At 40.8% G+C, this 19,371-nt stretch overlaps 1 protein-coding gene across 1 annotated transcript in view; it reads right to left on the bottom strand.

The window, feature by feature from the left end:
- LOC310931942 (membrane-associated guanylate kinase, WW and PDZ domain-containing protein 1-like) overlaps positions 1 to 17,500 on the bottom strand; it is a gene marked incomplete at both ends in the record, with an annotated part of 125,899 nt that extends 108,399 nt beyond the window's left edge. The window contains one exon of the mRNA XM_083895188.1: positions 17,203 to 17,500. Within this exon, the coding sequence (XP_083751314.1) occupies positions 17,203 to 17,500 (298 nt within the window). The remainder of the gene's footprint in view (positions 1 to 17,202) is intronic.
- Between the last annotated feature and the right edge of the window lie 1,871 nt (positions 17,501 to 19,371).

The raw sequence follows: 19,371 nt of genomic DNA, 5'->3' as shown, positions 1-19,371 counted from the left end.
CAGGCAGATTCAAGCCGGTGTTGAGCTTAAGGTCAATGAGTAGGAAGGATGTCGAGTAATTACAGCCAAACATAGTGCAGACCTTGTGCCTTTATAATGCATTTCCTGGTAAAATCGTGCAAGCGAGTCTGATAGAAAGGTACAGAGCACATGGCAGACTGCAAAACCAGCTGATGATGCATCATGTTTCAATTGCAAAAACTCCCAAAATGTAACTAACTTGGCAGGGATGTCCACCATGTTTACCACTGGAACTACTCTAGTTTAAAAGTTGCAGAGAGCAGTAAACACTTCACACAACAGAAGCAGGAAGTGGCAAACATGTTACAGCTGCACATCTGGATCAGCCACTGATATAATTGCTTTTAAAATGGCCACAGCACCTTGGTTCAACTGTTGCTGTTTCAGGTTTGGTTTGAATATGAGGTGAACTGATTAATAATTGTAGCTGATTCACTGGCTCCGATGGGACATTTTAAACCACTGGGCATTGGCACGTGGAGACGCAGATCACAGCGAGGCACAGCCATGTCTGCGACTGGCTAATAACAAGCTAGGCACAAATTATGGTCGAGCGGCTATATTTGTTCATTTCAGGGCCACCGTTACTGTGTGTTTACAGGATTTTCTCCCAATGATTAATGACAAAAACAACTGTTTACTGCTGGTGTGAGTAATGCGGAGCCGACAGCAGTGTTGAGCTCAGAGGTACTTTCAAAGAACCGTGTGATGCATTCAAGGAACCCAGGAAATGTAATTACGTAACTAATTAGGTTGTATCACTGGATAATTATGGACATATATATGTATTTAATCATGTTTATCATTCATAAAACATTTTTTTTTTATATAAATAATCTAATGATTATTGGTTTTGCAAGTTTTCCAGGAATATCATGACTTTTACTGACATTTCTTTCATAGGTAGTGAGTAGTGAGGGATAGGGGGCTGTGGGCTTCTTCAAACTCTTAAACTTATTTAAACATTGTAATCACATAATAATCCACTATCGGTCAACTTCAAGTTGACAGCACTAGTGCAGTATTAGAGAGTTGGCTGTAAAAATGACAAGCACATACATGTATCATATGCTTACGTAGTTACCATTTACGATTTCATTGAACACATTAATATGGGGTCTTTTTTAGTGGAGTTCTTGGCAGTAAGTGCATTGAAAAGCTGTGGTTTGGCTGCAAATTGACCAGTCCTCCCCTCTGTCTAAGCCAACCTGACCTGCCTAGCACATAAGTCCTCTCTGTGCACCTAACTCCCTTCCACCACCTTGACACCTCAATCCTCTGCACAGCCAGATGCTGCCAACTTCTGACAAACAGCTGCAGTCCAAGGTCCTCCCCCCACAGAAGTTTGCAAAGTCCCACACAGTAACAGAACAAATGTCCGATGTGTTTAAGGTGGATGACACCATATCTGTTTGACCTTCAAGCACTGACAGAAAAAGAGATTTACTGTTCCTTTATCATGTTGCCTGTAGATGGTTTTAAAAATACACAACTGTCTCTGCTCTTTATTTGGCAAAACAAGTTTAAATGAAGACGTTTCGATCAGATTACTGATTAAACAGAGTCTACTACCATTTATAACCTCACATTTGTGCTCTATATTGAGAACAGAGACAAACTCATTGAGTTCCAAGAACTCAATGAGATCACTTTCAGGTCTTTACAAAAGGCAGCAGAGCTTGAAATAAGACAGAGAGTGAGGGTTCAAAGCAAATTGAATTTAGACACAACAGCTGAATATAAAATGTTCCCATCAGTATCTCACAAGCCAGAGCTCCAAGACAAATCTTCAAAAAAAATATTGAATGTCAATTTGTTTGACCACTTCGGGGCATCAGAAACATGTTTTATTTGTTTTTTTTTATGTAAAGTCTGATGTATACTAAAACTTTAATAATCATGCAATGTTTCAGGATATGCTTCTGTGAAAGGTTTCAGTCATCTCCATGGTAACCACACACACTATCCTCCATACTTTGCTCTTTTCGTTTGTGTATCATCACACTCCGTATACAGTATAGACTTTTTCTTAGTTTTACAGTAATAATGGATGAATTTGGTAAAATTGCTCAGTCAATTAAAAGAGAAAAAGACTTGAGACCTACTTGATTGGGCCAAACAAGAGGGCAACAGGGTCCAGTCACATTACACAACAAGATTTCTCAGAAAATAAGAAAACTTTAAGGGTGTGCGATATGGGAGGAAGGTGTCGAGTGACACGCATATTCCTTATTGGTACATGTCAACATATTCTCTGAGCAGTTTGACTGTACACAGGAAAATATGTAGGAAGATAGAGGAAAATGTCTTCCTCGCCCTGATTGTTTCCACCTGTTCCCCATTTCCGTGTGTATATGGTCTGCCTCTTCCTTTGTCTGTTGCCAGTTCGTCATGTCTTGTGAGCATGAGAACAGCGTACCCCCCGTGCCATCGTCTTGTCGAATTTTGGCACTGTCTCGTCAGGTTTTGTTTGCCACTTTGTCAAGCCCTTGTATTTGCTTGTAGTTTTTCTCTGGAAAAAGGGGTCTTTTGTTTGTCAGTTTTCCTCGAAAGAGTGGTCTTTTGTTTGTTAGCTTTAGCCCTTGTTTTTGTTAGTAGTTATTCCCTCATATGAATGTTTCTTCATCGCACTCTCAAGATTATAAAAGATTGTTTATTTTTTTATTTGTCTCCCGAGTTGAGCAATTGGGTCCAAGTCCTTGTTCAGTTGTGACAATTAGAAGCCGGGGACAGTGACAGTCTGGGGATTGATCAGTCTGTCGTACTTTTGCCGACAGAGAGATGACTTCCAGCTGTGCATACAGCTGTTTATATGCAACACATCAATCACACAGTGTGAAGCTGCTAAAAATGTGTAGTCTGAGGCTACAATGAATCCACATTATGCTGCTTTCATTTAAAAATGCATACAGTATACGCTGCTCCGGTTCTCCTGCTACCCACGACGTTACTCCAGGATGTTACAGCCCTAAAAATTGAGACGCTTAAAAATGCTGTCACAGGGCTGTGCAATATAGATACTGTAAAAAATATTTATCTAATAAGGCTGGTTAAAGGAGGATGATTTCTGTCTATTTTTCAAACACAAATTAAAAAACACAATTGAAAGTTAATCTTTAATCATCTGACATTTTATCCAAATTAAGATTAACATAGATTCATTTGAAACGTTTTCTTGTGCCATCATTTTTTGGCTATATCACCCAGCCCTACTCCGCTGTCTGTGTTTTTGTCTGGTAACTCTGAGCCAACATTTCACACCGAAAATAAAAAATAGCAATGCAGTTACCCACGTTCACTTCCCTCAACTTGATTATCAGCTGTGGATGAAACACTTACAGTATTTTCAGTTTCAGTATTTTCTTTTACCACTGTTGTTTCTCAGCTACCTGTTTATACCGGCACACGCATGCCCAGTGAAACTGAATGGTCACATGAAGCGTGTTTATAGATGTGTTAGTATGAACAAAGATTACTGCTGACACTAATCCATACACTGAGTGTTTTTATAAGAAAATACTGTTTTCTCATGAAACATACTAGGGTGCTGTTATCCACACAAAATCTTTGTCAAGCATTGCCTTCAGTCTTCTCTATCATTACAGATGTTGAAGCTGCAGACGACAAACACTATATAGTGCTGTAAAGGACATTTCTCTGCTAATAACCTTCAGTGTTCTGGCTTTCATCTTTACGACTGTGACTAACTCCAACCATTACAACCCGACGTCACAGACGTGGATGCAAACAGACTTGACAGTAATGAGAATATCAGACACAAGAAGCCACTTCCTGCAAAAAGCTGCTTTTGATCTGTTTGAAGTTGTCAGTCCTTTGTTGTGATTTAACTTTTCCACCTTTTAGTGGGAAAAGCAGTCATGTTCCTCCAAATCTCAAACATCAATGTACGAGAATAGTACATTTGTATAAACAAAAAACACAGATTGAAGATGGATCCTGATTAGAAAAATTACTAAAAACGGACAAGTCAATACCGTAGCTAATCTTGTTCCAACTAATTGAAATGACTACACCTTAATTGCACGGTCACGACCTTAAACATGCCTCAACTTGCCCTCCCCACAACCCTCGTAATGATTCTACCACCAGAGGGCTCTGTGAATATCTTCACCTGAAACAAAACAAAAAAAAAACATGTGCACTGCATGTTCTGCTGATCACCTGCAACAAATTATCACCGCATGACCTTGATTCATCTTGCTGAATGAAAACTTTGACAATTTCTGTGCGACACAGAAAATGGCAGCCATGGCAAAACCGACAACAAGCATCACAGTCAATACTTCATACACAAAGCTGTGTCATTCACACATTCACTCATGCGTTAGCATAAAGACCGCTAGCTTAAATGCTAACGCTGACAAGTCCACTCACATAGCCGAACTGAGATCTGTGTTGTCCTTTGTCTTTGTTAAGAAGTACAGCCACAATTAAGTTCTTCTGCGTTTTTCCTTGTCCATCTCCATTCAACGAGGAACACACACACAGCTCCACAGTATAGCAGAGAGAAGTCGCTGCTGCCTCGGCTGCATGTTAATTAGCCATGTGTTTTCTCCATGACCATCGAGCAGCTGATTGGCCGGAAAAAACAAGAAAGGCACTGGAATGTATCACCACACGGTAACAAGGAATTGATTCATATCGATCAAACAACCCTAATTCAAATACAAAGGTTATGGTTTTAAGACCCACACTGTGATTTTTCAACTTGCACAATTTTGAAAAAAGAATTATTTGGCTCATCGGTTTGCGTTGGGCCACCTTTATGCTGGTTTAGCCGTGGCGGGTCACTCTTTCCCAAACAGGACATGATGCATTTAAAAACATTTCAGGGGCAACAAAGATGGTTAATACACTACAGTGATGGGTATATGTACTGTACATAAACTACAGTGACGGATAAACCTACTTTATATATAGCAATCTGGACACCTAAAAACACTAACAGTGGCAGGTACGAAGCTTGTGTATACATGAAATACTTCTGTGATTTATAATATACATATTTGTAAATGCACTAGTTATGTGTATAATTGATGTATACATGATCATATTACAGTGATGGTTTGTTGCTTGTGCTGTTTAACAGCAGCTGGCATCCATAATGTTGCACAACTGCCTTCTTCGGAATTGAATTATCATATTCTGGGTAAGTACAAACGCACCACTTCTGGTCTAACATTGTGCAACTTTGGGTCACTAACTCTATAATTCATTAAATATTAACAAGCACTGTCCTGACAACAGAAAGACTCTACAGCTTCCTATCGTCGGAACAGAACTGGTGCAGCCTTCAGTGCGGTTCACAAACGAAGAAGGTTCCTCTCAAATTAAATCCTACCAGTTATTTGGCTTGTGAGCTTCCATAAGAGTGATTACTGTCTGTCTGAAGTGAAGTTATAAGATAGGATCGTTCACATTACACAGCAGTGCCAACATTAGTATCAATATATCGGATGATTGCATTTGATAAAACCTGTGCAGCGTTGGGTCAGCGTCAAGAGCTTATGAACAACCTGAATCTCTGGAGATTGACAGATGAGGAGGAGGAGGAGGAGGGGAGTGATCAAGATATCAGCAGCTGGAGAAATCATCTCTAAAAATGTCCCCTATAGGCTGCACACCAATGTTCATATAAATGAGAATAATGTAAAAGTAAAGAAAAGCAGCCTTTTATTTTATTAACCGAGCACTTTCAAGATTCATTTCTAGAAATATCTTTACGTCCCTCTCCAGGGGGAAATTAGAATGTTCCTCGCACTGTGTGTTATTTTGCATCTTGTAATTACGGAGCCTAAAAACCACAACAAAACCAGAGACACAGACTAAAAGTAGGACTTATGATTCATGTGTATAAAACAGAGCCTGTAATGGTGTGTAATCCCTTCCAGATGTGTGAATCTGGGGGGAGCACAGCTTAAATGTCAGTTTATCTCCACTATACGAGAATCTGAGCGTGTGTGTGTGTGTGTGTGTATGTGTGTATGTCTGCATAGTGTGTAGGTCCCTGTCAGTGCATTTAAAAACACCATGAGAAACTGAGTCTGACTGAGTGAGAGAAGTCACTGACAAGCTCTAAAATCTCTATAAGAGTGTTTCTGTTTTCCTGGATCAGCAACAGTAGCACACACACACACACTCACACACACACATATATTTACCAAACACAGCAATTTCAGCTCTGTATAATAACCTCTGTTTGTACCACAGGTCTGTGTGTGAGAAAAAAGTAGTGCCAGTACTCACCTTATCCATAGGTGTGTTTGTCTGCTGTTATTACTAAATAAATAATGAAAAATGTCTGTAAATAAAAGATAACAGAAGATGTTAGATGACCCCCATTTCACCATATTGATTGATTTCCTCCCACTGCCAGTAAAAAAAATCCGGCATAGGGCTGTAAAGTCAAAGTCTACTGGTCGACTAATTGGTCAACACGTTCTGGCTCGATCAAAATTGTGATTGGACGACAAATTTTTTTTAATATATATATAAAATGATTAATTTTTTATGGTGAATTTCAATAGGAGGAAAGTGCCAAGTGCTAATGGGGGTGTTTTAGAGCACCCTTGTTTCACAGGTAACAGCGTGTCTTCAGAGAACACCCCCCTTGTTTTCCACTATTTTGGTTTAGTCCAGCCCAGTGGGTTGTTATCTTTGCCATTAATTAGACGTGAATATTGAGCTTTTCATTTAAGGCTGCAGTCAGTCTTCCTGTTGCATCCATGTCAAAGACATCAGCAGTGTGGCAGCATTTTTCAAAAGTAGATGACGGTAAAAAAAGTGGATGCAAACTTTGCAAGCAACAGTTTGCTTTTCACAGCTATACTACAAACATGGCATCGCATTTAAAACACTAAGCTAAGATAGCAAACAAGCTAACGAACGTCGCCTCAAATGACTGCTGTCCGCTGCTACGAGCCATAAACAGCTAACACGTATGAAAGTGTGAACTCTGTGGCACTGGTCAAACTGCGTGTACTTATCAGTTAGTGCTGGGACCGGTTAAACGATCCTCCGTGGATTTTAAAAAAAAGCGAGCTTCGCTTAGAGCGCCACCACCAGAGAGGCGAGAGACGTGACGTGAAGAGTTATCCCCTCCTCTCTTTGCTCAATTTACATATGACGCAAGCACATAAATAGTCATTAAAAATGCATTGGAGGGTATGTTTTTCAAAAAAAACCTTTTTTAACATGAGAGTAAAGGGGAGAATTTTTGAAAAATGGTTTTATGGTTTTATGGTTCCGCCTCAAAAGAGGCGGAACCATAAAACGTCACTTGAATCTTACGATTCTGATTGGACAATGACAGATAATATGTCTAGAACACTGATAATAACTACTTTTGCTGGCAGAGAATGCTGAAAGTTATATACTACAGATCTTTGGAATTGGTTAGGAAAAAAATCATCTTTCACCTCCTGGTTGGTAGGGCGTCGCCCAAATCGTCCCTATACACCGTCTGCCCCTGGTATGAACATATTGGCGTATTTCAATGTTTTAGTCTATGCACGTAATGCAAAACGCTGTCATAGCCGTCTCCAGCCGCGGCTGCGGGTCTTCTCAAATTAAGAGCCTCTTTTAATTTGAAAAGAGCCACACCCGCAAAGCATTCTCTTTGGTTGATTACAGCGCTACTTCCACGGAAGCTCAGCTTCTCTCTGAGTCAATGGAGAAGTGAGCTTGCCTCAGTCCTGTGTGGATTTTGCAAGGAAGTCCGCAGACAAATAGCTGCTTATTGTGTGTCATTTACTCGGCGATATAGACCATTTTTGTTTGTACATATACACTGTAAATCAAAACACTATAATAGCATTTCAGTTTTACATATGAATTCCGTTTTAATTCCACTCAGAGGAAACATGGCTATTGTGTATTGAATACAGGTCAAGTGAAGCTGGATCTCATCTTATGTGGTCAATAAAGATGCATTAAAGGCACATTTAGATTTGAGTTTGTGATTGTGTGTGTGTTTGTGTGCAAAACGAAAGTGTGCACCCATGGTGCACTTAGGGGAAAATATCCAGGATATATAAGATATACTGCCATTCAGGCAAAATATACAATAATATTAGTTGTGTCCATATCACCCAGCCTTAGATGACCATAATGGTGGTACTCTGAGAGCTCGGTGTTTTCTCAGGTGTGAACTCTGTGTGTTTGTGAATCATTGGCCTACTATTAACATAGAGGAGGCGGGGTTTCAGATCGATACTGAAGCCAGACACCAGGCCTCGCTTTTCTCAGGGAGCAGTTGTCTCGTCCATTTAGAAGCGCAGTGAATCGTGCATTTACACTACACAGCAGGAACTGATAGCACTCAATAAAAATGTATGAATGCAAATGAGATTATAACGTAAGATAATTTTGGAAAATCAATTTGTTATTGTTTAGGTTCGATCACAAAGCCAAGTAAACAGACAGCAGAGTGTGAGACACATAAATTATTCACTGTTGTGCAAATCAGGCAAATCTCCCTACACTCTCCCTATACATGAATGGATTTCACTTATATACGCATTAGTCAATCACCAGTGTTCATGCAGAACAGAGCGATGCAGAGCCAAATCATCGGAGCAGGTCTCAAAAGCCCTGTTCTTTCTCCACCCCTCAGTCATTGATTATGCAAAGCAAATATTTGTACAGTGTCTTAGCTCGGAGAGGTCAGAGAGGTCAGAGAGATCATTCGGCTTTATCACACAAGTAATTATTGAGAAAACTTGTCAATCATTTTCTTTAAAGAGAAATATACAACTTCATTTGAATGTAACAGATGTGCAGCATGTGTTCCTTGTGTATCCAATGAGAATACCTAAACAGGTGTAATTATTGACATGATTATGTATGAGTATTTATGATTTAACGAAGCAGTTTTTGTCCATCACTTAGTTTTTCGCAGGGACATTGTCACCTGTTGACTTTTTGGAACGGGAATGTTGCAAAAGATCATCTGCTATAAGCACCGTAATACTTACATCACACAGCTGTTTTCAATGATTTTTCTCAGTATGCCGTATCTGTCAAACAAGTACACCCATGAATAAATGAATAAACAACTGTTACCTTAACCCTTTACCGCGCAAAGAACTATATTTGTTAACGTCCGTGGACATCCAAAACATTTCTGACACTGTTCCAAAAGGCAAAAATATAGTCATGTGACTCACTCTTCTCCTACATCTATTTCTAATGTCTCAGAAACTTATTATGGTAAGGTGATGAAATCAATCAGCTGCGTTGGAACAGGGAAACATCTAAAACATGCAGGACAGATGTACCCAAGGACCAGCAGGATTGGGGAACAATGTTCTAAAACAATGTTCATTTCCCTTTATTAGTGTTTTTATTGTCATATACTCTTTTTAGGGGGAAGGAACCATATATGGTATCTTCATGGGCCCTGATTTTCTATCTTTAAAAAAAAAAAAAGTCTTCTATATCCTCCAACAATCCAATCCTCCATTTTTTTTTATTTCATAGTATTTCAATGAGGGCCTTGCAAAGGGTTAAACATATCTGAGATATTTGCTGGTGAATTTCACCTCACAACAAAACAATTCTACGTTCACAAACGTGAACAGAATCACCAGGGAAGTGTTTGTGAGAAGACATGTTTCTGTTTAAGTTTAAACAGGAGCCAGTGTCTGCACGCTTTTTTCTTTCTCTGACAAGACTCCATTTGAAGAGAAACATGAGGCGTATAAATACCACAAGGCGCCAACATCTAGTTTATAAACCCCTCTCGACACATTTCTTACTGATCATGCGATTGATATGCTGTGGAGGATCTGACTCCCTTCTATCAGCTGGGGCATTCTTCTACAGCTGAAGTCATTACTGTCAGAAATACCAACCTAACTACACTCTGATGCTACGTGAAGTACTGTATTATTCCCCTAATTAAACATTGCATGTATGTCTGTTTGGTCACAGGTGAGATTTACTGGTTCATTGTATTAAGTCCATGGTTCTCCAACTGTGGTGTAAGCTTGCTCTGGTGGTACTTAGTACTTAAGTGTGTCTGAAGTTTTAATGTGAGGAAGAGGAGGATGATGAGAGAGCAAATTATTTTATTGTGAATAAATCTGCCTCCTGTGAATAGCCCTTAACTGACTTTGCTCGGCCTTTTTACACCAGTGTATTTTGAAGTTGACGATAATCATGTCCTTGTGTCCTCCTAGTGCCAGACCCAGGCCTGGATAAATGGAGGGTTGTGTTAGGATGTGTATCTGGCATAAAATCTCTGAAAATTCACCAACTAGCTTTTGGTTTTGCCGCTTTTACAAATGACCCAGACGCCAGTGCACACCTTGGCTCAAGGACACTTAAGCAGGACAGAAGCTTACTTCCAAATGATTTAAACAGATGGTCTCTCAAATCTTTCTACCACCCTCTCTCTCTCTGTGGAGAGAATGGGGTGACGGGAGAAAGCAAGATGTGACCTGAGAGGATGGGTGAAGCGGAGAAAACAGTACAGAAGCTTGAGCACAGGAGCGTCGCTGTTTCACCAGAGTGTTCCGGTGAACTCCTGGCCCTCCAAATCTCAGGAATGCCTGGCATCTGCCAGGCTGCGTTCACTGTGGTTGGGTTCAACTGAATTCAAAGATCAAAAACGACCGAGGGCTATTTGTTCTGGAGATCAGACAGACACTCTGTCAAAGCCCGCAGGATCAAAGCGCCATAAACCTCCAGACCCTTCAGGTGCCGGAGGAGTGTTGGTCACAGCAGTTTCTTTGTTCTATATCATCACTGTGTAACATATAGCGGACATTATGCTGCTGTTCCCTTGCAGCTACTGTCAATCTAATAGCATTATACACTATGGCACGACTTTCGTACCTTCGCCAGGACAAGACAACGACGACAAAACCTTCCACCTCGGGCACTGATTTCAACTGCTGATAAAAGATAAGCACAGCACAGGTGCGTCAAGCCTCCCTCTTGTACTTTGACCTCAAAATGATGCCACACGATAAAGCTATTCATTATCCACGTGAGCCTCTCTGTGAGAGGTGTTAACAAATAGCCCAATATAAAGGGAAAGAAATAAGAATAGTGAGCGTATTTGTCTTTCATGTGGATTTTGTGAGTATGTGTTTTGGTATGAGTCAATCAGCGGTTTTCAAACTGTGGAACATGTGAGAGCCATTATGAGGAGCAGGGAGTGAAAATCATTAGGTTTAAAGTCAAGTTAAATGCACAGTATTAGATTTCACAATAAAAATAATCTGCATCCAAATAAGCATTTCATCGCTGCATAAAAAGTAATTTTGCTAATACGTCATGTGACATCATGCATCAGGAAGCAGATTTTCTCAGTATATTTTTACTGCCATTTTTTGGGGCACACAAAAGCACAGTCCTTCAAAATAAAGTAACTTTTTGGGGCTTGAATACATCAGACAGTAGAGAATCTGAAGCAAATTTGACATGTTTTTAAACAAAAAGAGAGTAATGTGGATGTGGCTTCAGTTATTGTGATTTGGTCACTCTAGCAACATTTATTTTCAGGCTGGAGTTGCAGAACTGACTGTGGCCTCCTGTCACTGCTGGTGGTAACTGAGATACTTTATGACTTCAAGACACACGCCCCAGTTAAGATCAATAAAGGAACATTACTCCTTCTCACAGTCATAATGTGGTCAAATCTATACACAAATACATTTTAATTTAGCATGATTTTCTGAATCTACCAATACCTTTGTAGAGAAACGTCCATAAACCTGATGAGAAATCAGAAATCAAAGCGTCTCAAAACCACTAAACTTGCTTGATAAATGGGTCAAAGGTTTTCAGTTAACGTAATTCCGTGACAATTAACTTACTGAACATCGATGCTAGGTCAACAACCCAACTGTGAGTACCTCATTTGCCTCAACTTTAATGAGGTCACATGTCAACAAATTTGACCTAAAAAACAGTTGCTGCCCACAGATTTACTGACTGACTTCACTGTGAGATTCAAATTTGAGTCACATCCTCAGGTTGTAAACACTGTAGGATCCCGCCTGATGATCACGGACAGATGCACAAGCTTCATACGTGACAATCGGCGAAAGGCAATCTCTCCATACCAGAAACTCCCTGCTGATATTGTCACGTTTTATTGCCTTCATACTCTGACTCAATTTTAGACTCTCTTACCGGCAGCTTTTGCAGTTTCTGCCAACGTTGGAAAAGCAATCTTTCATCAAAGGGATGTGAACACAGCTGTTTGGAACCCTCTATTTTCTTCTTTGGTGTTTGGCAAGGCAGTTGGCATCCCTAATGTTGCATCACTGCCTCTTTCTGGGTTCAGTCTTCCATTTCCTGAATAAGATGTGTCTTCTTTTTGGTGTTTTATGGCAGTTGGGATGCATGATGTTTTTTTCACAACCTATCTTTCGCCCTCTATTGTCACAGGTAAGATCGTGGAGAAGGCGCTACTTGAATGTCCAGTGTCAACACTCAAACTATTCAGTGACTTGTACTGTGTTTTCTACCCCCATGACATCAAATCACAACCACATACACACAGAAACCTCCGATGGAAACTTTCTAGTGTGTGATTATACATTGTTGTATAAATAACAAGCTCTCGAATCTCCTTTATTCCCAATCTGAAGTGTTATTTACAGAGATTAATCACAAGCCTGAACCACAGCAGTGTAATATTCCACCTTCCTCTCAGGAATGTTGAGGTGGTTTCTCTTACTGCATTCCACAGTGGGAGAAACACACCTGTGGGCACTCGTGTACACCACAGCAGTGACTTTCCTCCCCACACACACACACACACACACACACACACACACACACACATACATACACATACTGATAGGGTTTCCACAAACGGTGCAGAGATGATATGGACTCCTGTAACAAGACCCAAAGATCGTTCAAGGAAAAGAAGAGTGATCCACTCTACCTCACCAGTCTGTCATCTGGTCTGGGTAAAACTTGGATCACAGACGCAGGCCAGTTCTGCATGGGAGCCCAACAAGACTGTGAGGCACAATGACGGTTTTTGTGAGATTGTCAAAGGATACTCCTCTCCTTTAATTAGAGACAAGGAAAATCTGCTGCCTCAAGCAAGACACTAATGACTGAGCCATGAAGTCAACTTGGGATGTCCTTAACGTCTGCAGTCAGGTTGTTGCAGCAGGGATTCAGTACACACTTTTTTCCATTTGACTTCAGAACAGGGCTGCGGCTTATTATCGGATATTCACGTCTCTGTAGCCTAGAAGTGCATCAGTGTCTGAAGTAATTACCATGTGGTAGGGATGGGCATTCCGAGCAAAAGTGTTATTTAAATATTCATTTTTGTTGTTTGCCGAATATTCTAAACTCCAGCACTTGAGAGCTAGTGAAATGAATGCAGGGATTATTGATTGTGAGAGCTGCTTATCAGATGCATTCAAAGAATTTAATATACACCCTTGCTGATAGATGCAACACAAATTAGGTCGTGATTGGAGTGGAAAGATTTGTTTTTATAAATGCGATCAATGATTAAACTTTTCTTTTGTACCTTTTTAAAATATAATGAATAGTCACAGCAACTGATGGACTGATCTGTAAAGTTGTGGGTTTGGTAAATGGCAAAAACTGTAGCGTCAGGCAGCTTTGAGTGGTCTAGGAAAGACTAGAAAAGCGCTATATAATTGCAGATAATTTAACACCAAAGCATTTGAAAGGTGGCATGTGGAAGTAGTTTTCGGGCTCAACATCATAGAGGTAAAAATTAACAAAGAAATCTTCAGACTCATCTGTTAGCTGTTAGCCTCCTGTGGCTCGTAGTAAAATTAATAATAAATAATGTTCTCACTACGTTTGTGTGTGAGCAGGAGAGTCTGTATATGTTCAAAGGAACAGCATGTCATCTAACAGCCATTTGGAACGTAATATTTGGAACAAGTGACAGTCCTAGTTGGAATTGTGTGGTTATTAAAAATCTCCCATGGTGCAAATTTGTCGTCCTGACAAACTGTCCTGCAAATACAAAGCAGCATGAAGTGTCGAGCTCTTGTCCCAGAGGTCGAGACTTTCGGATTCAGATGTCAGGCGTGGACTGTGTGTGAAGCCACTAATGGATATACAGTACACCAGCGTTGCCATGATGCTACTGAGGTTACGTAACACTGTTAATGATTTCCCCAGAGAGCAGAGAACTGCAGGCTGTGACCAATGTTGTGTCAGAGTAAGAGAATGAAATGGACACACAGTATGAGGAGAAATATAACAAACATCTCTGTCTAAACATCCAGATTTGGCCCAACAAAATGTTTGGATCTGCGGCTGTCTGTATCACACAGCCTCGAGGCGGCTTTCACGTGTAGATGTAGAAGACTGGGTCAAGCACGTCTAACATGAAGGGAGCACTTCCACAAATAAACCCATCTGCCCATGAGTGGTGTCTTTCATAAACAATGCATCCTTCAGTTTAAAAACTACATTCACTAACAGAAAGAACTATTTGCTGATTATTCAATATTATTTTCAATACTTTAACTTGTTATTTTTGCCAAGTAAAAACAAAGAAAATACCTTACAACACTCCTAAACAGATTTTCTACTTTCTTTGTCTTATATAACAATAGGCTGAATATGTTTGTGTTTGAAGCAGTAAGGTGGAAGTAGCACAACATATGGGGACGTTTCCTTGGATTCTTCCTTTTTTGCTAATTGGTCAGTTGCACCGTATATGTGTCGTATGTTCAAATGAAACGATAGGATTTCATGCAGCTCCATGTTTTGCTCTGATGTGGAGGAAACAGAACAGACGAGCAATTTTTCTTGTTCATTGTTGTCTTGTCTTCTCCTTCAGTAATTCTTGAAGCAGCATTCAAAAGGTTCGGTTTGTTTCAGTAGAACTCGGACCGGCTGAATGTTGCAACCCCCAATTGAACCGAGTTCCCAATCGTACCTAGAGTCTAGCAGAGACTATTAGGTGTGAATACGACTTTATTGTATTTCAGGCAAGGGCCTTGCTTTATGGACGTGACCATGTTTCTACAGCAGCCTAAATGGACAAATTACCCAGAGCAAGTGTAAAACGATTTGCAAATGAAGGACATTGTAGTTTCCTGACACCATTGAGATTTTTCTTTACAGTCTGCACCATTAGATGTCACTAAGGGTGAATTCCAATTCCTTGCTTAACCCTCAATCTTAACCCTCAATCTCAAAAATGCGCGCTCCCGCTAGTGCAAGTGCTGTCCCGATTCTCAGAAAAATTAAGTTGAGGGTCCGAGTTTAAGGGCCGTATCGCCCTCAATATTGAGATTTTCCGAGACCACCCTTGGGAGCAAGGGCTACCCAGAATGCATTGTATGTTTTCACATAACAAAGATGGCGCCGAAAGCAGCGAAATGAGTACGCTACAAATTAAGTATTTTCTTTGTTAATAGAGGGTTATGGTCCATTGTATGGATTACTGACGTCATTGTTGTGTATAATGTATTTTTATTTTACGATCTTTTGTCAATAGCCGGCCGGTGCGCACACGCGATCGTTTGCTATCGTTTACTTTTCAATAAGCCGTGGTGTGTGGTAACTGTCAGCTGAATATGTCCGTGGTTGTGGTATTTGTATGAGTATCATCTTATAACTAACTGACAACCTAATAACTTGACTGACAAACAGATCCAAATAAATAATCGTGACATAAAATTTAATGCGTTCTTCTTCTTCTTTTTTGGACTTGACAGACTGGACGCAGCTTCCGCGTTATTCTGCCCCCCACAGTCTGAAGAGGTATCTGCATTTAAGTGGTGTCCCATTTCTAAGTGACAAAATAACCCTCAACACTTGGTTTTGAGGGCCAGTTAAGATTAAGGGTTAAGATTGAGGGTTAAGATAGGAATTGGAATTGGCTCTAATTCTTATACACTGGACCTTGACGTGACTGCTCTTATGTATCGTGATGAAAGACCCACAACCCAACATGACGTCATCCGTTATTTAGTGAAATGTAAAATGAACCTCATGTTTTAGAAGCTTGCAGTATTATCTACTCGACTCAGAAGAACTAAGAGTGACCGTTGTTTCAATCTACGTAAAACGTTTCAGGGTTTTTTTTCTCAGAAATATGTCAGACTGTGTGTAGCCACGCCACAGCCACAAGCAGTGTCATTCACATAGCCTCACACATGTGACAGAGACGGCACAGACACAGGGTTTTGAACGCAGCACGGATTCACTCAGCAGACCCTCAGCATAAATGTCATAAAATGTCATTATCGCTAGAATTAGCCTGAAGATTGAGGATGTTGTAAACAGCTTCGCAACAACCAACATAATGTGACACAGGCCATTAAAACCTAGACTTTTTTTTACATTATCTGATATCTGTCCCACTTTCTCTGAACCCAAATGTTCGATTTACACAATTTGCTTTATTCTCATGTCATATAGCTTTGTAAGCTCTGTAAGAGGCCCTAATCTGTGACTGTAGGTTTTACCCCAGAGTGGCTTTAGCATTGAAGGCCAGGAGGACAGACATGTCAAAGCCTGTGAAAGCTCCAGAATCTCCAGAGGAGACAAGAGCAGCAGCATCTGTGCCACATTTCACACAGGACTACCTCATGTGTTGCATTGTCAATGTGAGCAATATTATATAATATTATATTATATTATATATATTATTATAATATGTAATTTGTATATATCATAAGGGGACTAGTGGATATGTGTTTGTTTCTAAGTTTGAATATCTGTTCCATTATGAGGATCCTCCCATTTAAATCCAATTAACCTAATCCCCAAATGTGATGTTTTTGGACTGTGGGAGGAAGCTGGAGGAAAACACATGCAAATCCACACAGAGAGGCCCTTGGTTGAACCACGAACCAAACAGGTGACAACATTGCTGTGAGTCAACAAGAGCAGCCACTGTACCACCATCTGACCCATATCTATTGAAAAATCTATTCTTGTTAAATATGATATAATATAAAAAAAAGTTATATGTTTATCATATGAAAGTGGGTGGTTGTTTGTCTCTGTGTGGCCCTGTGATGGACTGGCGGTGTGTCCAGGTTGTACCCCGCCTTTTGCCCTATGTCAGCTGGGATTGGCACCAACGCCCCCTGCGACCCTCATGTGGAGGATAAAGCAGTAGAAAAAGTAGAAAAGTAGTAGAAAACCACACAAACTTCTGTTTCACTTTTCTCTTACCTTGACGCACAGTTGTGAGTGTGACTGGATCTTTGCAGCACTGAATCACAGTTAAAATGTCATAGAGCGGTAATCCTGACACGGGCAGCCCCTCCACCTCCAGCAGCAGCTCCCCCTCGCTGAGTTTACCCCCCTGATAAAGCACAGCATCCTCGCGAATCTGCGAGACGTACGCAAACTCTCCGTTCTCCGCTCCGCCGCGCAGCTCCACGTTCAGCTCCCCGCACGCGTTACGCACCAGCGCGCACTCGTTCACTTTGGTAATCCAGTGGTTCTTCCTTTGAATGACTTTGGACATGATGACTTAGGTACAACTCAGCCGAGGCATCGACAGAAAACTTGTGGCTGTCTTCTGTGGGACATCCCGAGCAGAGACATGCTGCTGCTGCTCCACCACAGCGCATGGATCACAGCCCGGACTGTTGTTTCCGCATCTTAAACAACAACAACACGCTCTGATTCCTCAGTAATCCACTCTCTAATTACCCGCTTTACATCCAGAGACGCGCCTCCTCATTAAGATTCCTCTTCATCCATACAATACGACCTCTTTTGTAACTTTCCAGGACAAATTAACTGTAATCCAGAGAGCAGGGTGAGTTGTTCCCACTAAGCAGGTATCATAACAAGTTCATTCCCTGTTGTTCCTGCGCTGAGGATGGAGAAACAGTGGAGGGGAAAGGAGCGCATGCGTCCAACTGCTGCTCCACGAGGGGGAAATCCTACAGATCCCACTCACTCACTCACTCATGAGTCTGAAGGCTCCTCCCAGTGACCACCCAGCTGTTTGTACTGCTTTCAAACACGGATTACACTCAAAGATCTGCACGTTTAATCCTCCCACAGGAGCCCCGCTCTCTACACTTTATGAATAAATCATAGAAACTCACCACAGGGACAAGGTTTACTCTGTACAGTTTAGTGGTCCACACTTCAAACGACCTGAGGAGACTTGGTTCGATGAGTTCAGTCACACTGCATTTGGGATTGTAACAGGAATGATGATAAATAACAGCTAAAATACATAAATACAATACACATATTATTTTGCATTCTCTCCTGTGGTAATAATTATATACTGGAATACATTATTTTGTTTCTTTTGTTTGTTTATTTCAAGTATTAGGGCTGTACTGAAGAAATACAAAATAAACTTGACTGTGTGGCATACGATGATTGCTAAATCTGTCCATAGAGCCATTAATTGCAATACCATCTGGGTTTTTAGTTCATAATCAGAATCCATATGCCGTAAAGCGTTGGACCCTCCGTTAATGTACTGACAACATCAGAGACTGTTAGGTTCTGCATAAAACTGTTATATGGCTGTCTGTCTGTTTTCCCCTGGTTTTTCCCTGTCTGCATGCGTTTGGGTGTGTCTGCTTCTCTTTTCCCCTGCAGGCTGGCCGGAGAAACCCCTTTACCTGGTTTCCCCTCCAGCTCACCAGCTGCAGATTACTCTGAGTGCCACCACTCACTCACTCCTGTTTATAAGCCTGGAGCAGCGCAGCAGTAATTGCCAGATAGTTTTGTCTTCCTACCAGTAACACTCAGCCTTCATGGTTGCCTTCTTAGTTTTTAATCTCTCTTGTTGTTTTTGGACTCACTCCTTTAGTTTGCTTTTTGAAATGTAAGATTTTTCTACGTTCGGGGTTTTGCTTGTGGAGATTGATGCATGGAAGTATGTACGATTTACTTATAGATCCAGTGAAATGAAAAATCTCACATGAAAGTCCACCCCCTTCTACCACTGACCCACTCCATTTACACCTTTTCTGGTATGTCAAGGCCACTGTAGATCCCTGACATGCTTGGCAAATGGAGTGAGCCAAGAAGTCGTCTGTTTGTTGTTTGTTTGCAGTCACCAATTCTTGTAGTGAGTGCACCGTGGACAGGGTTAACCCTGTGTCCTAAGGTTAATTTAGGGTCTCTAATTAACCTGACCCCAAATTTCATGTGTTTGGAATGTGGGAAGAATCCAGAGAAAACCCACGGGGGAAACTTAAAATCTCCTCTGCTCTGCTAACAGGATTTTAACTGGGGACAATGCTCTGTAGTGCAGCCCCTGCATTTTGAAGTAATATTATTAGTACCAATGTGGTACAATGTGGTTTCTCTATAACAATAACCTTATTTCTAATATCCAAATATGTTTTGAAGAGTGAGCAG

The sequence above is a fragment of the Microchirus variegatus genome (assembly GCF_963457635.1).
Source record: "Microchirus variegatus genome assembly, chromosome: 9".
Taxonomy (NCBI): Eukaryota; Metazoa; Chordata; class Actinopteri; order Pleuronectiformes; family Soleidae; genus Microchirus; species Microchirus variegatus.
Note: the sequence above shows the minus strand (reverse complement) of the source record. Positions and strands in the feature narration are given on the sequence as shown.